The sequence below is a fragment of the Balearica regulorum genome, chromosome 7, assembly GCF_011004875.1.
Source record: "Balearica regulorum gibbericeps isolate bBalReg1 chromosome 7, bBalReg1.pri, whole genome shotgun sequence".
Taxonomy (NCBI): domain Eukaryota; kingdom Metazoa; phylum Chordata; class Aves; order Gruiformes; family Gruidae; genus Balearica; species Balearica regulorum.
Window position 1 is genome coordinate 22,489,346 of NC_046190.1, and position 18,485 is coordinate 22,507,830.

The 18,485-nt window shown below is 46.3% G+C and overlaps 2 protein-coding genes across 9 annotated transcripts in view; one reads left to right on the top strand and one right to left on the bottom strand.

Annotated features, from left to right (window-relative positions):
• Positions 1 to 981: 981 nt before the first annotated feature.
• NOLC1 (nucleolar and coiled-body phosphoprotein 1) lies at positions 982 to 12,941 on the bottom strand. Of its 2 annotated transcripts, XM_075758445.1 has the most exons (14): positions 12,790 to 12,941; positions 12,652 to 12,707; positions 12,394 to 12,515; positions 10,687 to 10,802; positions 9,771 to 9,912; positions 9,164 to 9,267; positions 8,320 to 8,470; positions 7,460 to 7,600; positions 6,952 to 7,041; positions 5,520 to 5,663; positions 4,749 to 5,294; positions 3,919 to 4,031; positions 3,439 to 3,519; positions 982 to 3,152 (listed from the first exon to the last, which is right to left on the bottom strand). In XM_075758445.1, the coding sequence occupies exons 1-14, from the start codon at positions 12,898 to 12,900 to the stop codon at positions 2,994 to 2,996; spliced, it is 2,076 nt and encodes a 691-aa protein (XP_075614560.1). In that variant the 5' UTR covers positions 12,901 to 12,941; the 3' UTR covers positions 982 to 2,993. The 2 variants fall into 2 exon arrangements, with proteins under 2 accessions (XP_075614560.1, XP_075614561.1); XM_075758446.1 differs by lacking the exon at positions 3,919 to 4,031.
• Positions 12,942 to 13,007: 66 nt separating this feature from the next.
• The window catches only part of PIK3AP1 (phosphoinositide-3-kinase adaptor protein 1), a 47,382-nt gene continuing 41,904 nt past the window's right edge, over positions 13,008 to 18,485 (top strand). For 2 of the 7 annotated variants that reach the window (XM_075758438.1, XM_075758440.1), the window contains exon 1: positions 17,434 to 17,569. In XM_075758438.1, coding sequence (XP_075614553.1) covers positions 17,443 to 17,569 — 127 coding nt within the window. In that variant the 5' untranslated portion in view covers positions 17,434 to 17,442. Of the gene's footprint in view, positions 13,552 to 13,614; positions 14,161 to 17,229; positions 17,372 to 17,433; positions 17,570 to 18,485 lie in introns of those variants that run through there. The other 5 variants (XM_075758443.1, XM_075758444.1, XM_075758442.1 and 2 more) reach the window with 5 other exon arrangements.

An 18,485-nucleotide genomic window follows, 5' to 3' on the forward strand; every position in this document is an offset into this window, starting at 1 on the left:
TGTCCCAGGGCACCCATACGGGTACAGCACATGCCAGAGGGGGATGTCCTGTTAGTCCGGTTCCAGCATTAACCACAGCTGAAACTGCACCAGTGATGCACAGGGAAACCAGGCCTAAGTGCTCCACGAGGTGCTTCCTTTTTACACCAGGAGAGCAGCAGAAACATGGGTTCAGCCTGCCTAGCAGCTGCAAAAGCTTGTGAAGGGAGCAGTTTCTCCCCCAGCATCAAGCACATGGAAGAGCACGTAGCTTTGAGTTTCATAAAGCATTTCCCTCCTCCAGCCCTCATTGCACTTGCTCAGTGAGGTGCTGATCTCCAGCAAGAGTAATGCCATTTGTTGCATCTCCTGCTGAAATTTTAGACAGCATTACACCTTCTCCTACAACATTATGTCTAAGGTGGAGGGCTGGCAGACATCATTGGTTACAGGGCGACTGGCAGCCCCATCCACCTGGCAATTCTGTTCATCCCAACCTTCCCACAGATGTATAGCACAAAGGGTAAAAATAAGCTCTGCACCAGGCCCTGCATATTTATAAGTTCCTTTTCCCTGCACACATGCTCACAGAACAGAAGAGACTGCAAGGGACACAGAAATTACTTCTTTTAACCAGGTATATACAGAATTTTTCAGTTACACCTGCTATTTCTTATACCCATAGGCTGGTGCTTCTATAGTAATATTGCCAGCTGCCACACAGCCGATGTGGTAGCAATACTGGAGCAGACATAGCAAGATATTCTGGTGTGAAGGGACTCAAGCAGCCTGTTTGTCTTGGTTTAAGTGAATATTCTTCCACTTGTTTTCTCCAAATTTCTTGCAGAGTCACTCAAAGCCAGCTTGAGCACATAACTAAGGAGACAAGAACTGGCTGTAGATAGGTGCTGTCAGCCTTACCCATTAAACTCCAAGAGACAGTTTACCCCCACCCCTTTCCCACCTGCTATTCCACACATTTAACTATCAGAGCCACTCAAATTACAAAGGCAGCAATCTTTATTTTCTGAGACATTTGTACGCTCACACTTAAAATACCCCAAAACATAAAAAGTTTTTAAAAATTTTAAGAATTCCAAATGTAAGTTCCTGATAAACAGAAAAAAAGAGGGCAAATGACAAGTCACAAGCAAGATGATGTTCAAATCCCCAGGCAGAAAATACTCTACTCCCACCTTACTTTGACCTCTAACCTTTAACTCCTTGTAATAACCGTGGTCTCCTGGGGCCCCTCAGCACTGTAGCCTAGAATCCTGGCACCAGAGTGATTGTGCAAGCCAGAGGGGAAGTCCTGAAAAATGCTCACTGGAACAAGTTGCAGCTCATGTATATGGGGGTGGCTCATCAAGTCTCATCCAACCCTCAATTAGGTGTCACTGCTTTGCACACAAATGTAGCTTCCTGTAACAAGAGGATTCTTCTCATTGTCATCCTTTGGGGAAGGAACACAAACATGGAAATCAGGCCCTGCATAACCTCTCTTGGTGGCTGGCAGTTTCATGGGATGGGGCAAGCAGTTCTCACAGCCCACTACCTCGTTTCCCAAACATGCACTGCTGCCACCGCTCAGTTCATACTGGCTATGGGCTCAGACGACTGCTTCGCAACATACAATTAACTTAACCCACCTAAGAGGGGAAAAAAGTGGCTGGGAGAACCATTTTCTACCGTATGTGAGTTGCAGCAGAAATAAGGAGGCAGTCACACCAACTGGAGGGGAAGCACGCCCTCCTCTCAACAGCAGTAAGCCCTATTAACTCAGTTGCTCATGAAAACTCAGTTTAGGCTGCAAGCTACTGAACTTGAGGCTCCCCATACTGAACACATACTTGTAGCTAACACTTCAAACCTTACAGCACTAGGCTTTATTTGCCTTAGTGCTATGGGGAAACTGGCATTTAACTTCTTGAGAGGGATTTAACAGATGAAAAACAGCTCAAAGAGCAAATGGTCCAACCCAGAAAAAAAAAATTTAAGGCATCAATGATACATTCATCTCAACTCCTAACAAGCTGCATGGCACATTGCTGGGAGTAAGCATAAGCTGACATGCTTCATGTTCAGGGAGAACAAGGAGTAATGCCACACTGCAGTCAGAGCCTCTGAAACAAGAACAAAGTAAAAAGCAGAGCTAAGTAGAAAAAAGGGCTTTATCTCCTCTGCCTCCTTACCCATTCCCTCTGAGCCAAACATCACAACCTTCATGCAGTCAAGTTTCTGTACATCTCCACTCCCCAGCTACATTCCCAATGAGAGCATTATCAAGAGCACCACAGCAGTGCTACAGACCTTGGCCTTTCTGACAACAGCCCCCAACTTGCAACTGCACACAATACAGCTACTCAACTACTAAAGTGTATTGAGACTCTGCTTCTTTAAGTACTCTGGTTAGTGGCCTCAACAGGAATGGAAGGAAGAAGGTAGAAATTTATTACAAGGTGAAACCATAAAAGAAGGAAACAGAAAAGAGGAACTCTGTCACAATGCAACTGTGAACTTGAAATGTCAGGTGTGGGTGAGGATTACAGCCAGAGGGTTCAAATCAATCATTGCTCATACAGTAACTAGCCAAAGGCAAGTTACAATACTTGCCATTTCACAGGTATCTGAGTTAAAATGCTGAAAATAAGTGGGAGGTTAAGATACAAGAGAATGATTTATCTTTCTTCTACTAGATGGGCAGAAAACTGAAATGAAAAAATCACTGCCAGTCTTTTAAAATAAGACTGTAGAAAATTTAAGTCTTGGAGGTCACCCTAGTGGTGCCAATAACACCAGCTCAAAGGACGGTTCCAAATTAGGGGCCTAAACCAGAATTAGAAATAAAAAGGGGAACATCCAACCATTCTCCTACATGCCCACACTGAAGCTGCCTGCCCCACAATGCACTAGGGGAGGTAGCATTCCAGGCAGGTCTGACATCCATAATGTCCACATGCCCATCCAAGCCATTCTGGTGAGCAGATGGTTTATGAATTCCCAAGGAAACATTCTCAGTCACTTTCAAACTTGACAGAATTAACTTGGGTCGATATAGTGCCCCCACGGTAGCTGCCTCGTTTTTTCTTTGTCTTCTCATGGCGGAAAGATTTGCCTTTAGTGAATTTCAGAATATTGTTAGCCTTCTCACCCCAGTCGCCAGCTGCTCCTTTCTGTGAGGGATGAAGGGGGAGAGAAAAAAGAAATTCAGGGCAGTACTCAAGAGAGTAATGGCAATGCTTTGCACTTCATCCTACCCAGCAAACACCAATACTTTAACACTGGAGCTGATACCACTCTCCCACGCACCTCGTGGCAGTGCTCACACACTTCCTAACAGCACCTCCTGGTGGAAAAAGTTCCCACCAAAAAGACTGTTCAGACACACACCAAGGCCACTCTGCCGATGTCTATTTGCAGAGGCCAAGTGTTACCGCTCTGGGCACTACCTAGCCCTACCTTTGCTTCAAATGAGTTATCAGCAACACGGGCATCCAGCTCAATCTCTTCTTCCCTTACGCGGCGGAATGGAGAGGCTGGCTGTTAAAAAGAAATGAAACAAGACACAGTAAGTGCATATAAACACGTTATTCCCTTAGTGACAACCTCCTTCCCTCCTTATCCTCCAAATATGGACCCTCAATCTTTTCACCTCAATCTTTAAGTGTTTCTCAGATTCATAATTTTTCCCCTTCTTCAGATCAGTCAGCTCAGGGACACTCCTGTGCAAGCATATCCAATCAACCTTTCCCAGAATAATATTATGCATGTATGTGTGCTCCCTGGGGTTGTCCAGACAAGGTTCAAGTGCTTGAGGAGGGAGCAAAAATACAAATAATCCTGTGGGCCCAACCTCCCCCAAAACCCCCAAAACAAGCCTACTTGTTCAGGAGGCAGAGATGCCTCTCCCACCAGCCATCGCAGTCCACCCTCACTCACCCGTTTCACCTTGGGCACTGTGTGTGGTGTTTTGGCTTTCATCTTTGCCTTTTTACTGTGTGGTGTCTCTGGCTCCTGAACATCTTCCCTCTTCTGTTTCTTCCCAATTGTGCCTGTTAGATGTACAGCAGTAAAACTTCAAAGGGAGTAACTGCAGTGTTGGGAAAGGTAATGGCATCTCTCCCCATAATGCAAAGCCAGTGTTGACACAGGTGTGAGAATCAGTCCCCGCATTACCTCCCCCAGAAAACATGCTATAACCAATACTAATAGCATTTCTGGTTCAGCAAGGATTTTGCCCTCCTATCCTAATGGATAAAGATACTTTTGTGGAATAGGGTACCCCTATATTAATGATTTAGTGCACTTGAAAAAGTTCTGTTGGTTAAAATTTGCCAGTTCGTGGAGTCACACAGTATGCACTTGCACACATCAGTAGTGCATTCAGAGTTGTTTTCCTCCTGGAGGGATAAAGATTGGGACTGTGCACTGGGACATCATCTGTGGTGTCCCACTCAACCCAGACAAGGTCCTCCAGCAGTCTGCCTTGCTGTCACTAACCATCTTGTGCATGCACAGATGGCAAATGGCAACAACTGTACAGAAAAATTACTTAATGTTACCACAAATTCTGTTACCAGCAGATCTGCAATACAGACAAAAAGGATCACACCAGATTAAAAATCAGCCCTCCCTCTTAGTACTGCACCACATGGCATAATCTAATAGCACGTAGAGTTTAGACTGAATATTGTTTAGGAAATGCTCCCATTCATGCTTAGCTCAGCAACATTGCCTGACAGACCCACTTCCCAGACTGTAGGTAATACCTCCATTGACTTTTCCAGTCTCTTCTTCAGAGCTGCTTTCACTGCTGCTACTGCTCCCACCAGCTGGCTTAGACTTCAGGTTGTTTGCTGCTGGTGTGGATGTTTTTGTTTTCCCTGTGGAGGCAGCAGTCTTAGCATTGTTCTGTGCCCCTTTCCCCGCCTTTTTGGGCTTCTCATCCTCTTCGCTGGAACTATCAGATGAGCTGCTACTACTACTAGAAGCAGCTGCCTTCTTCCCCACAGTTGCTTTTGCTGCCCCTGTAGATTTGGTGGCTGGTTTCACTGCTGGCTTCTTTTCTTCTTCACTGCTTGAGCTGTCAGAGTCAGAAGTGTCTGCTTTGGGAGCTGGGGTAGAAGGTTTGGACACTGGCTTACCCACTTTGCCAGCTACCTTAGCCGGAGTGCCTTTCTTCTTCTCATCCTCAGAGGTATCTGAATCAGAGCTACTTTGCGCTTTCTTCGTGGCAACTTGTGACTTTTTTGTTGCAGGGGTTGCTGCTTTAGTTGTGGGCTTGGAGGGGGCCTTCTTTTTGGAGCTATCAGAATCTAGAATGGAAAGGAAAAGAATAATGAAGGCTAAGCCCCATTCCTTCAACATGAAGCTAACAGATTCGATATTGATACACAGTGCACTTCATTAGCTGCTTGAAACAACACTGTAATGGGTATTCCTGTCCAACTGCACCCTCATACCCTGCCTAGAAACACAGAGGTCTGAGCAAGCACGACATGCATGTGGAAATTCTCTCTCCTTTTCTCCTACTCCAATACCTGAGCTGTCTGAGGAGGAACTGGAGTCTTTCTTTGCTTGTCCAGGCTTGACAGCTACTTTTGCTGGTTTGGAAGTATTCTTTATCGTGGGTTGTTTAGCTGGGAGCTTACTCCCTACCCTCTTGTCATCTTCAGAGCTAGAATCTAAACAAACAAACAAAAAAGGATGTTCTTTAAGATTAAAGGCTTCTGGTGCAAGTTACTTTAGTAATAATATGTCTATAACTCATGGGGAAGTGAAAAGCAAAATGGGTTGTGGCCCAAGGCTAAGCCTCTAGATAATATGCAGCATTTGAGGAACACTTGAACGGTCAAGGGACAGCTTTCTTTCCACGTATCTTCTTTGCTGCGAGGAAGTGGAACAAGTGGTTTAAGTTATTCACTAATGCAGGCAACAAAGAAGCAGATATTTGGAGAATAATGTTGGAGAAGAGGTACAGAATAAAGGACTGGAGAAAGTATAGATATTACCAAGAATAAACTCAGGGAGAAGAAACATCGAGACAAGTAGCTATGTAGTAAACATCATAGAACAGGCAAGGAATTAGATAAAATTGACAAAGCAGGGAAAATGAGGCAGCAACAGCACAGTATCTCATTTTTGCTTTCTTTTTCCTGTATCAGATGTGTTTAGCAGCAGTCCGAGGATGGACTGGAGACTCCTGCGTACAAATACGCCTTTGTACTGTGTGTCACAGCAATCTGAAATGCCAAGCCTGATCTATTCCAACATTCCTGAGTACTAATAACAGTAATCAAAACCTTGTCCATTTGTGAGAAACTAGGCAACAAAGCCAGAAAACACAGAACTCCTGTCACTTGCTGAAGGGTCACACATCTACAGATAGACAGGCAGCTGTCACTCACAGTCACAGCCGCGGCACCAGAGATGTTGAGATATAGAACAGGAGCACCTTGAACTTGGAGGGGATAGGGAACCTACATGAGAAATACAGCACTGCAAACTTTAAAGCTGATCAACAGAAGATACAAAGCACACTGTGCCTATTTCTAGGGTCATATTAGGATAAGGCAGCTTTTGAATCTATTTTGAACGTGGTATGGCAATAATATTTTCCAGTTTGGAAATTTCTCCCAAACACAATGGGATAACAGAAACCAGAAATCTTAAGACACAGATCCTCAAAAAGTGCAACCATTAACCTTCCTGGAGAACCCTGATACATGTGATGCCCCACCCTTTCCATCCAGCAACACGCAGACTCTTCTGCACTTGCCAATGGTCTCATTGGTGTCTTACGGTCAGACTCCACTCTGCGTAGCAGGCTGCTGTGTTTCAATTTCACATGTTAGCTATGAAGACTGTGATGCTTTTGAGCTCATACACTAAGGATCTTAGCAAATACACCACTATACAGTAACCTGGCCAATAAAACATTAACACAAAAAAACCCTGTATTTCTTGAATTACCTGAGTCACTGTCAGAACTGGATTCAGCCTTCTTGGTAGCCACAGCTTTGTTTTGGGGGCCAGGCTTTGTTTTAGCTACTACTGCTTTGCCTGCAAAAGCAAGTTTAAAATTAACAGACCACATCCACACCAAACCTTTGTCCCAAGATCCAAACCTCTCCAGATGCGAAAAAGCTCCCTTCTCAGTGCACCAGCCATTCAGCCAGCACATCAGAAGCCAAGCATGGATCTGGCCAGCTGCAGTAATGGGCCTGGCTTGTTCCCGCTAAACTAGATCCTGCTGAGTTTTCAAACCAAGATGAGCAAAGTAATCTAACCTGCACACAGTTTGGATCCACAGGCTGTACACAGTGTTGTTTGGGACATCTTCAAAATACCGAGCTTCCAGAGAAGCAAACAGCAACATAGACCAAAGTCAAATGGCTTTTTCAAGTAAATCAAGACGCTGCCAAAACATTGTCCGCATCATGTAGTACTTCCTCTGCAGCCTCCTCTCCTCACAACATACCTGCTCCTCCCTTTGGGGGCACCTGGTCTGCCTCATCACTACTGTCTGAAGAGTCACTGCTCTCAGCCTTTTTCGCAGGAGCCTTGGCAAGGACCTTCTTTGTCTGTGTAGCTTGAGGAGGTGGTACAGCACTGTACTGACCTATGAAGAGAGACACAGCATTCAGATGCCTGCGTGACAATGCGAGCAGCACAAGATGTTTGTTGTAGTTAGAATAAAGCACTTCTGCTATTTGGTTTTATTTATTCCCTTTCTGTAGCTATAAAGATACTAGCTTATAATTTGAAAGGTTCCACCCAGCCCACTGCTACCTCCTGTTTCTACTGTGAGTTTAACTCTCCTCTTGGGGTTCAGCTGGCCCAACCATCTCTGCAGAAGTTTTCTCTGCACTTTTACAAAAATGATAGCTTGTGTTTCCATACTTTTTCAGAAACAGATATTGATTGCAACTGAACAGACCTGGGTACTTCACAAAAAAACCAAAAAAGCTTAAAGTTCTGCAGTTACAGAGTAACCAAACCACTGGCAAATTACTTCCCAAATCCTGACAGTCAGGAAACCTGCAAGAGCAATGTACTTAAGGGCTACCTGAATAGAAGACATGCAGTAAACCAAGCCAAGCCTGTCACAATCTCTCTGACTCCCCATCCCTTGCTGAGGGAAGAGCTGAATTGTAAGCTGAGCCGCAACAACACACATGAAAAGAGCTGCTGTATTTCTGGTTCAGAATGCCACCACCAGCACCACCTGGAACCTTGTGTGGAGCAAGACTTGCCTGTGCCCTGCATATGCTTCTGCTGGGACAGCAGGAGTAGCAGAAAGCATCCTCCCACGTAGCAGCAATTGTATTCAGTACTTACCAGACTTTGGCTTTTGTTTTGCAGGTGGCTTTTCATCATCTGAGCTGTCAGATGAGTCCTCACTACTGGAACTTTCCTTGGCACGTTTGTTCTTCCCTGGATGTACTTGAGTGGCTGCAGGTTTCAGCAGAGGTGATTTCTTAGGAACAGCCTTATCACAAGAGGGAAAGAAATACACATTAAAAAAAGGTTACAGAAATATTGTGGGGACAGCTGGATGTGGATCTTGTTTAACTCTATGCCTCACTTAAGAGAGCAAATTTTGAAGACAAAGGGAGAAAGATTAACAAAGATTCTCAAATGCAAATTTTAGGAAACACGTGAGTATCATGATCTTTCTGACCACTCTGATGGTGTTCTCTGCTGTGTGAATCCCTAATGAGGAGCTCCTCTGACTAAGGGGCACAGAACTGACTAAAACGGTAGCAGCTGCCACCTGATTACACACAACTATGATTATTTTTGTGTTGCAGAAAACATTTTTAAACACTCTCTAGTGGAAAACTCAAAGTTACAGATAGCTAAGCACAAGAGAGTCATGCAAAAGTGAACATACAACAGAGACTACATGGTTATGACACAACAAGATGTTTTCCTGTAAAAGGAAGGAGCAGAGGCAGCAGTAAGGAGTTATTAGGGAAGAAAGGCAGTGCATGGAGAGGTGCTAGAACACATAATCCCTCTGTATAAAGGAGAAGGAGGTGTAACAGCTACAAATGCTCTGCTTAGCATCTGTGCAGTCTGTGCCTTTGTCTACACATTTCACAGTCCCTGCAAGACAGAGATACACCCAGTCTTACTAGAATTCTACAGTGGTCATGAAGCTTTTCATGGTCTGATTTACCTTCTTCGGTGCAGCCTTTTCTTCATCAGAATCTTCACTACTGCTGCTACTGCTTGCTGCTTTTCCATTGACCACTTTGGTGGCCACCTGGGCAGCTTTACTTCCTTTTGAGATAAGTAAAAAGGGACATCAGAAAAAACGCTATGGTAGATGAAGGGTAATTACAGTCAGCATAAAGTATCATAGAGAAAAAGGAATCACAGGAAGCCAATAGGGCAGATGAAGGCAGAACTGCAAAACTGTTTTTTTTTTTTATCCTACTGCAAGCTTAGAGAAAGTTTCCAGGAAACTGTCCATTCTAGCTCATCCAAAGTTCCAGGACTAGGGGCTAAGTAAAGATCTTCCCTGCTCTTTGAGGGGAAGCACGACTTAAGCAGTTACAGTATGCAAACAATGCAGCATTTGGGACTAGATGTTTTATTTGCAATCAGTTCTACACCTCTTCTGTGTCAGAAGCAGACTGGACTGGAACGCAAATGGCAGTGACAGCAGATTTTCAGACTGCTATGTTAATACATGTGCCTTTGCATGTAAGTACAGCCCCTACCACTCCTCCTCTGGCTTTTTTGGTTTTGCGCTTTGACATACAATACACAATAACAGGTACCTGATTTAGGTGTTGCTGGTTTTGGTGGCTGTTTCTTTGGTGCTTCTTCATCTGAGCTGCTTGAGTCAGAGCTGGAACTCTCTGCTTTCTTCTGAGGCTGGATTTTGGTTCCAGCTGGCTTTACCACGGGTTTTGCACCTTTCTAAAGAACAGGAGGGAAAATGGATTAGCCTTTATAGCCTTTAGTGGAGAAAAAAAAAGAGGCTAATTAGTGGGACACATGTACAGAAACAGCTGTCTTTCAGAGAGGTTACCATTTTGACTTGGAAAACTCTCCCTAATGGTTAGAGCCTGAAAATCCCTGGATAGCAGTTTTGCTCTGGAAAACCTCCCAGCAAGCCCATAGGAGACTTCCTTTGCTCCTCAGTCTCCAGTTCTGCATCCTGAAAAGGGGGCAGCTCTGGGGCTGGCACTGTTCTCTTCCTTCTCCAGATCACACTAGTTTGAAGACTGAAAAGACTGACAGGGCAACTCTGGTTGGTCTCCTTTAGTGTACACTGACATCCTTCTTCCTCCCCTATACTTCTCAAGACCATTAGTGCAGCAAGAAAAACAAAAGAGAAGATTCTCTTTTTATATCTACATATATATGTAGGAAAAGATCAAATTTATTTTGGTGATTGTAAATAAATCTTTCTCTGCAAAAAAAGCGCTGGCAGTCTTAAGATAAAAGCAAGGAGCAGACTTGGATATGAAACAAGGTGGGTGATGGACATGAAATTAATTTTTCATGGGACCAGTCCAAATGGCACACCATCCACTACAGAAATGTCTTCTTACATTGCACCTGCAGTAGTCTAGGCACTTCACCATTCAGGAAAAGTGAGCCCAATTTCAGAGAGAATTCTGCTGGTCAAATTTGCTATTATCCATGACTGTCAAACATGCATTAAAGAGGCTGGAAAGAAAAGCTGACCTTTGCTGGCTGTTTCTCCTCCTCTGAGTCTGAATCATCACTGGAGTCCTCGCTGCTGCTCTCTGCCTTCTTGGCTGCAGGAACTGCTTTTGCCTTGGGCACAGCTGCTGCTTTAGCTGCAAATAAGGGATAGCATACATCAATAATAAGTTAATTCACAACTTTCATGTACCTATATCCTGCACAAGTGTGTATCAGAGCAAAAGAATATACTAAGGTCATTAAATCATGACTAAAGTTCATAACACTGACTGTTTCTTAAGCAGGGTGCAGAAGATGACCACAAAATGGGTAGGCAAGAGGACAAAACCAATTCTAGATTTTATCTTTGTCGCATACACATTGAAGAAAAACTTCTGTCACCAAAAAGGACACCCCACCAGGAAAGCATCCCCACAAGCTGGGATAACATTAACTGGGTCTGCATGCCTGCCAGCTTACAAAAAACCCGCTGAACAAGTGCAAACTTCCAAAGAGAACCACTGCAATGCCGTGTTAAGGTTCCAGACACTTTGCTTAATGCGTTTTAACCAAATCTACTCCTTCCTGGTTACTGATTGCTTTTTAATAACATGGAGCAAAAGAAATCATTCTGCCTTGAGTTATATCTGCAACTGTCCTTATCAAATAAAAATCAGATCTAAGTTCAAATTCAGCCCTAGGATGGCTCAAGTTGAAGACCAGTTTTCTTTCTGTGTCTCTCCCTCTCCCTGTCTACTCCTCTCCTGCAAATCTACTGCTAGACAAAGACAAACTTGTGTAGGCTGTGATTAAGGCAAGGCGTAAGAACAATTCTGGATCAAAAGGGAAAAATACAGCTCACCACATACTAAAGTACAGTGGAGGAATGTATTTTTTCATAGCGTTAGGATGCCAGCTTGACAGAAAGGAGAGTAGTAACCTCACACAAGCAGCAGGTGAGCAAGGATGCTTGACATTTCTCTGGAACTTGAAGATGCCATGTACATCTGCTCTGTGTCAAACAGGTCATGGTGCCCACCAATACAGAGGAGCCTGATAAATCCTAGCCATGCAGGAGTTTTGTGAAATTATGCATATTTTAAATGTGAAAGCACTTACAAAACCCGTATCAGCTTTCCTACAACAGGAAGATGAGAAACCATTCTTTAAAGCTCTCAGTGAAACTGAGAGTCCCTGGAAAATAGCATGGAAAAAAAAATAATGAGGTCACTACCTCCCATGAAGACACTACCAGCCCAATCTACATGCATTAAAAGACCAATTTTACTCTATATTTAAGTCAACAGGTAATTTGAATGTGCTGAAGCAAGTAGAAGTAACTCTGCAGAGATATCCTACCAGTAGGTGTTTGGAAACCAGAATCTCAATATAGACGAGGTCATGGAGGTGCTACTTCAATAGCACCTTCAAAACTCAATACAACCCAATGCCTTCACCAGTCTCAGCCAGAAAAGACAAACTGAATGGCTAAAACCTTCTAGTGGACACAAACTGCAATATGTTTAAATTGTAAGTGCATAAAGAGATCATCTTTAGCTAGGATGAACGTACCTTATATGTCATGGGCAAAAGACCTGCCAGAAACAAGACAGGCCAATACAAACCCAGTCCTTGCTAGTTGCTGAAGGACCTCAGATGGGCTGCTGAAGCTGAGCTCTATATCCAGGTGAGAGGCCAGTGTCAAACACAACCCTGGCCTGCCCTAGGGCCACTCACAAACCTCACCTGGTTTCTTGGCTGGGGGCGTCTCGTCCTCCTCACTGGAGCTGTCATCGCTGCTGGAGGACGGCTTCCTCTTCGCCTGGGGGCCGTTGGGAACAAGCTTTCTCTTCTTGGCCGCTGGAGACCTACAGGGAGAAAGGCTGAGCTGGGGAGTACGAGGCGAGGGCCGGACGACAGCTGGGGCCGGAGGGAGCCCGGCAGCGCGGCGGAGCCCCCCCACCCCCCGGTAAGCACGGCCCCCGCCGCCGGAAGGGGACTTACTTCAGCCAGTAACTGAAGATGTCCAGGAGGGAGGCTGCGTTGGGGTCCTGCTCCTTCTAAACCAAGAGAGAGGCCGCGTCAGCCAGCCAGCCAGCCAGGCCGCCCGCCCGCCGCCCCGCCGCCCCCCGCCCCGCTCACCGCTGCCGCCTCCTTGGCGAAGGCGCGCGCGGCGCCCTCGAAGCGGTTCTCGCGCAGGAAGGCGAGCACGAAAGGGAAGAGATCGCTGGGCACCGCGCGCCACTCCGCCATGCTGCCCCCTTCGCCACGTGCCGCCTGCGCGCACGCGCGCGCAGCGCCACGTACCGAGGTGCGCACGCGCGCGCACCTCCTCGGTTCCGCCTTCCCCGCCATGTTGGCCCGGACGGGCCTGCGTTAACCGGGGGGGGTGTCCCGGCGCTCGGCGAAGGCAGCCTGCTGGCGGGAAGGGCGCCGGAGGAGGGACCCGAGAGGCACAGCCGTCCTCCTGGCGTGAGGGGGTTTGGAAAGGCCCCGCCCAGTGGCGGCTCCCGCGTCTGGGTGAAGGCACCCGGCGGGGCGGGAAGGCTGCTTGTTACGCAAAGGCAGGCTTAGGGCCCGCAGCGGAGAGGAGGGGGGATCCCGGGACAACCTCTGCAAGGAGACTCGGGAGCGTGCACATGACATTAGAAGAGGGAAGACTTCAGTCCACTTAAGCCTCTTCATCCCCTTCAGTCTACTCCTAGTTATAATCCATTTTAAATACAATCACTGAAAGGAGAATGGTAGAGAGTAGAAGGAGCGTGTTTCCTCCGTGGAGGAGAATGAACTGGCAGCTGTGGACAACGTCAGTGTTGGCAGCATCCTCACCAACAGGGTACAGTCCCACACAGCTTGAACATGGCAGGCAGAGCCCAATGTCAATTCAACAGCAGTCCTAGAAAGGTGAGCTGTGAACCAGGCCTAGGAACCACATGAGGAATCTATTCAGGAGCAAAGGGAGATGGTGCCAGAAGGGCTGAAGTAAAAGTAACACTGTGAGTCTAAAGAGACTATGTATGAGATGAAGCCAGAGGGAATAGGGTTACTTACAGGTTTTAAAGGCATCAGGGAGGTGAGGTTGGAGATAGAGCTTGAAACAGGTACACCTACCAAATAAGACAGGCAAGCACTGAAGACCCACACCTGAGCTTAAATGGAGCTCCTGGGCCTATGGGCAAAGGGTAGGTGTGAAAGCCCCAGGTGAGGCTTATGAGGACAAGCATGGCCTGTTAGCCTACTCAGGACCCTGATAAGGGGGAGATTTCATTCAGCTGTTGTGTATTGCTGTGGCTTTAAATTAGTAATTTCTCTACTGAAGGGTTTTTTTTTTTTTCTGAAACTGAAGGTTTGCTCTGATGGGTGCAGTGGTTTGTTCTCTTTCTGATAAGGCTTTTTTAATTATTATTATCTTTAATAGAGCATACCATAAAGCCTGCTGAGGGCAAAGGAAAAAGGGAGGCCTGTGCTGAAAGTCCTGAGTTAGGGCTTCAAGGTTCAAACAAGCAGTAGTAGGTAGGTAGCTCTTGACACTTTCCCTACCTAACCCTCTGCTCTTAACTGCTTTGCTGTGCTGTATGGGGGTTCTGTCCCTCTTGTGTGTAATTAGGTAGTGCCTGCTGAACACGCACTTGGGCAGGCTCTGTGCCCAGCAGAGCACACCTGTTGCTGGTGTCTCTGGAAGATGCCATATTTGCACTGCTGGGGAAATAAAAGCAACTCATATAGTGATAGCTTGTACTGTAAGATTCTGTTGTTTGGTACAGGTGCTGTTACCTGTAGTGTAGAAAAGCGATGTTCAGCTGAGGGCTTGTTAAATATGTGTACTTTATTTTCAGATGCCCCTGTTATGTATGGAATAACTGAGGGCTGTGTTGCAGAAAGGAAACTGTTTCCAGGAGCCAGTATTTCTCTCAGTTCTTGTAGCTTCCATCCACAGTAAGCTACAGCTGCAAGCTTCATCTGCAAAGCTCAGCACAAATTCTGTGCTTTTTGTCTGTATCAGAAAGGAAGAGATGCAGCCATTGCTGGTAAACTGTCCTTATTTTAAGTCCTGCTGTCTGAAGTAACTGCTGTGTGGAACCAGGGAAGTTACTGGCTGTGTTTGCTTCACTGGCTCACTTTGTTTCTCGCCTGGTTAGCAAGCATCTCCCTCTCATGCCAGGCCTTTGCCAGTTAGGTCTGCTCCCAAATGCTGTGTGACTGCTTCTCTTCAGAGGTGTGCAGCTGTCTCTGCGTATTCCGCTGTGTTGTGTCCTGGTGACCTCGCAGGGCAGTAACCATGCAGGGAAAGCTGTTATGTTCTTGTATTCCCTAAGGCAGTAGTGGGAGATCCTGGGATCAAAAAAGCAAGCAAATTCAACTGATTTATGCTACTGCTTGTGAATGCTTTTGCTTCCCTCACCTATCTCTCATAGGCCTTTTCAGTCCTTCCCCTTGGCTGGTGTTTCCCTTTCATTAAGGCTGCAGGGAAAGCTATTCACCTCAGAATAGAGCATTCCCATGAGAGGTCTCTGCTCTTCCCACTCTTTTTGTGGCCAAGAAAAAATGAAGAGAGATGGTGTGGGTATTGAAACACTTACTGACTCCTTTCCTTGTTACCCCTCAAAAGTACCTAGCAAAAAAGAAATGGTCCCAGAAAGAGCAATCTAGTCCTTTTCTTTGGATGGGGTAAGACAGACCCTTGAGAATAATGCTGCAAATGCAGCTGTGTTTACATACTGTAGTGAATTGAAGATAGGAAGGTTAAAACTTGTACAGTCAATTTTGAGCAAGGGAGGATGAAAAGCTCCCTCTATTTCCTCATTTTATTCTTAATTCATTACAAGCTATGTAACTCTTTCCTTTAGGTCAGCCTAATGTTCTAGGGTGTGAAGGGGCTTTTGTCTCAATTTGTCATCTGAGTTTTTAGGTGGAAGTTGCTGTAAAGGTTGCTGAAACAACACACAGTTGTTTTACTTCCACTCCTTTGTGGGGGCACGTTAATTTCACTTTAGACTTTTAGAAGTTTAAACCCTAAAGAGGTTTCTTGTGGGCTTTGCATTGATTAAATAAAATACATAGCATCCTAAGTGACAGTGATACATATGGAGAAGCCCCATGGGTTTCCACAAAGCAGGAACTTGACTCTGTTATCGCCCTTTGAATGATACTGCAAGGCTTTAAAGAGAGAGAGAGAATTTAAAAGGTCATTCTGAGGAACATGTTGAAATCATCATCTGACATCAGAGAGATGGTGGTGGTGGTAACTTTTTATTCTGGAAGTTAGAAGATAAACAGCTTTACAGGGGAAATAATGTGAAACAATCATTATAGTCATATGCGTGGTTATCCATCTGTTTTACTAGTTTTTAATATATTTGTATTATTCCATAGTAGTCAAAGGATTTGGATAGTGACTCTAGTTTCCAACTGGTAAACTTTCATCCTTCACATAAATCCCAAGTAGATTCTGTATTTGTACACTTCTCCAGTGTCCAGGTGTTCTTTATTATATCGTACCTTTTCAGGTTTCTTCTCTGCTTACCTGGAGTTTCTTATAAGGCTGTATTATCAGGAAGTATTTTTTATCCTGGTACTTTCTTATTGTGGGAGCAAACACTTTGGAATACAGGCTGTAGCTCACAGTTTGTAAGCTTAAAGTAGGTTTCGGGTAAGGAGAGATTTGGAGGTAACAGGCGAATTTGACCAACTTCTAAGATACAGTTGATTAGCTGGAAACAGTTGGTTCCTTACTGTTTGTAACCAGCTCTGTTCTAATGCTGGTGTTCATGACATTAAGTAAGCTGCACACAGGCTGTCCTCTTACTGCTTGGGAGTGACTGTCCTGACGAGGAAACCAGGTTGTAAGGAATACGCTTTTGCTTTGCTGAAGTAAATCAATGAAAGACATCACTGGTTCTCAGCAAAGGAATGTTTCTGAATGCAAAGTGTTTTTTCCAAGTTTGCAAAGGAATAGTCTGAAATAATTAATTTAGGCAGAATCTGTTGCTTTGTCTTCAGTGACAAAATTACATTGAGTCATACTCACTGAATTCCAACAGTGTCCTTATGTTGATTATTTTCTCTGTACTCAAATGTGAGCATAGTTATATGGAATCTGGTAAATCCAAGTTAAAATACTGCATCTTCTAGGGGGAAAACACAGAACATCGAGCTGCTTCATTCTATATGGGAAAAAAACCTTGTTTTTCCCCTAGGGAAAAAATAAAACTCCTTGCTTGTAGGAGACAGAAGTCAAAGCCTAAGTTAGGGGTGTGCATAAAGCAGGTCTCCCCTGTTCTCTTCCACAGCTATTGCTCTTAAGTTTCTTGTGACCAAGGATAGGGAGTTTCTATACCATCCTAACACAAGACCTTTCCTCATTGTAGCGCTGTTTCCTTGACCTATGGAATATATGTTTGGAGCTCGATGGCAAGGGCATTTCCCTCCTATGGCAGGAGAATCCCGCGTGTACCGGGAAGGCACTGCCGGCCTGAGCGGAGCCGAAAGCAGCCGCCGGCGGAGCCGGGCAGGAGCCGCCCTGTGCCCGGCTCTGCAGGGGGCGTCGCGGGCCGCCCTCCGCTGCCGAGCGTCCTCCCGGCCGGGCGGCGGGGCGGGGCCGGGCGGTGGGACGGAGTGCCCGGCCGGGGTCGAGGAAGTGGCCGGAGGAGGGACGCACGGCGGCAGTCCGGCGGCGATGTGAGGAAAGGGAAGCGGCCCCTTCCCCGGACCATGGCGGCCCCCGGTAGGTGCCGCGGCTGCTCGTCCCGGGAGTTGGGGGTGGGGGGAGCGGCGGAGTTTCTCCGCCCGGCCGCGATGCGCGGTGGGAGCAGGCTGGGGGCGGCGGGGCCGGGCGGGCGCTGCCCCCCGCTCTGTCCCGGCGAGCCGAGGTTCTCCGCGGCAGCCCAGCCCCGGGACCGAGCTGTCCCGCGCGTTGGCGCCGGTAAGCGGGGCGGTAGCGGAGCGCGGCGCGCTGCCCGCGGCTCCCTGCCCGCAGCTCCCTGCCCGCCCGTTCCCGCCTGCGGGGCGGTGCTGCTGCGCCGCTCAGCTCTCCCCTGGCGCTCCGCTGCTGGGGAAAGGGGGAGGAGGGTTCTCTCTCCGAGTTTAGGGGAGTCCCGGGACTCTTCAGAGCAGCGGTGGCTGCTTTGTTCGCAGACAGGTTGCTGCGCTTTCTACCTTGCTTCAGTTGGTGTGAGCTCAGGGCAGGTGCTGGCAGAGCTGTCCTGTGTCTTGAGGGCGCTTCGGGTAGGCGGCTCAGCTAACTCTGAGGGAGGGTAGTCTCTAGAGAAATCTGTCCCTGCTCAGCATTTACCACCCAGAAGTTTTTTTTTTGCGATGTTTTGTAGAGAAGTCGATGCTTCCTAAATACAGCTTTATCCTGCTGCATTTGCATAAGTCTTTTTTGGGGTAATGATTTGATGCCCCTTACCACAATGGCACAGGATCGTAAACTGAGCTAGGTTGCCATCAATGAAAATGTTTTAGCTAACATATGTGCAAGTAAAACTGGTTAAACAGAGCTGCGAACTCCAGGGAGACAGGGGTTTAGCCTATATTGTGTAAGTCTTGCTAGGGCCCAATTTGCAAGTTCCCCTCCCTGCAGGGAAGTGTACGTGTTTTATCTAAAAAAGGGAAAACGTGCCATTCTCAGGGTGTGAAGTAACGTTGGTGTTTCACTGACGCATATCTCCTTGTGATGTAAAAATAAGCTAAAGGGAGGCCTCAAGAGACTTGTGGGCAAAACTACTTTTTTCCTTATAAACAGAAGGTGATTTCACAGAGACTCTTAAAAGTAGAACAAGTTTAGGTTCACATATCATAATGCAAATCTTGTGTTCCTATCACTAAAGTTTGGTTTG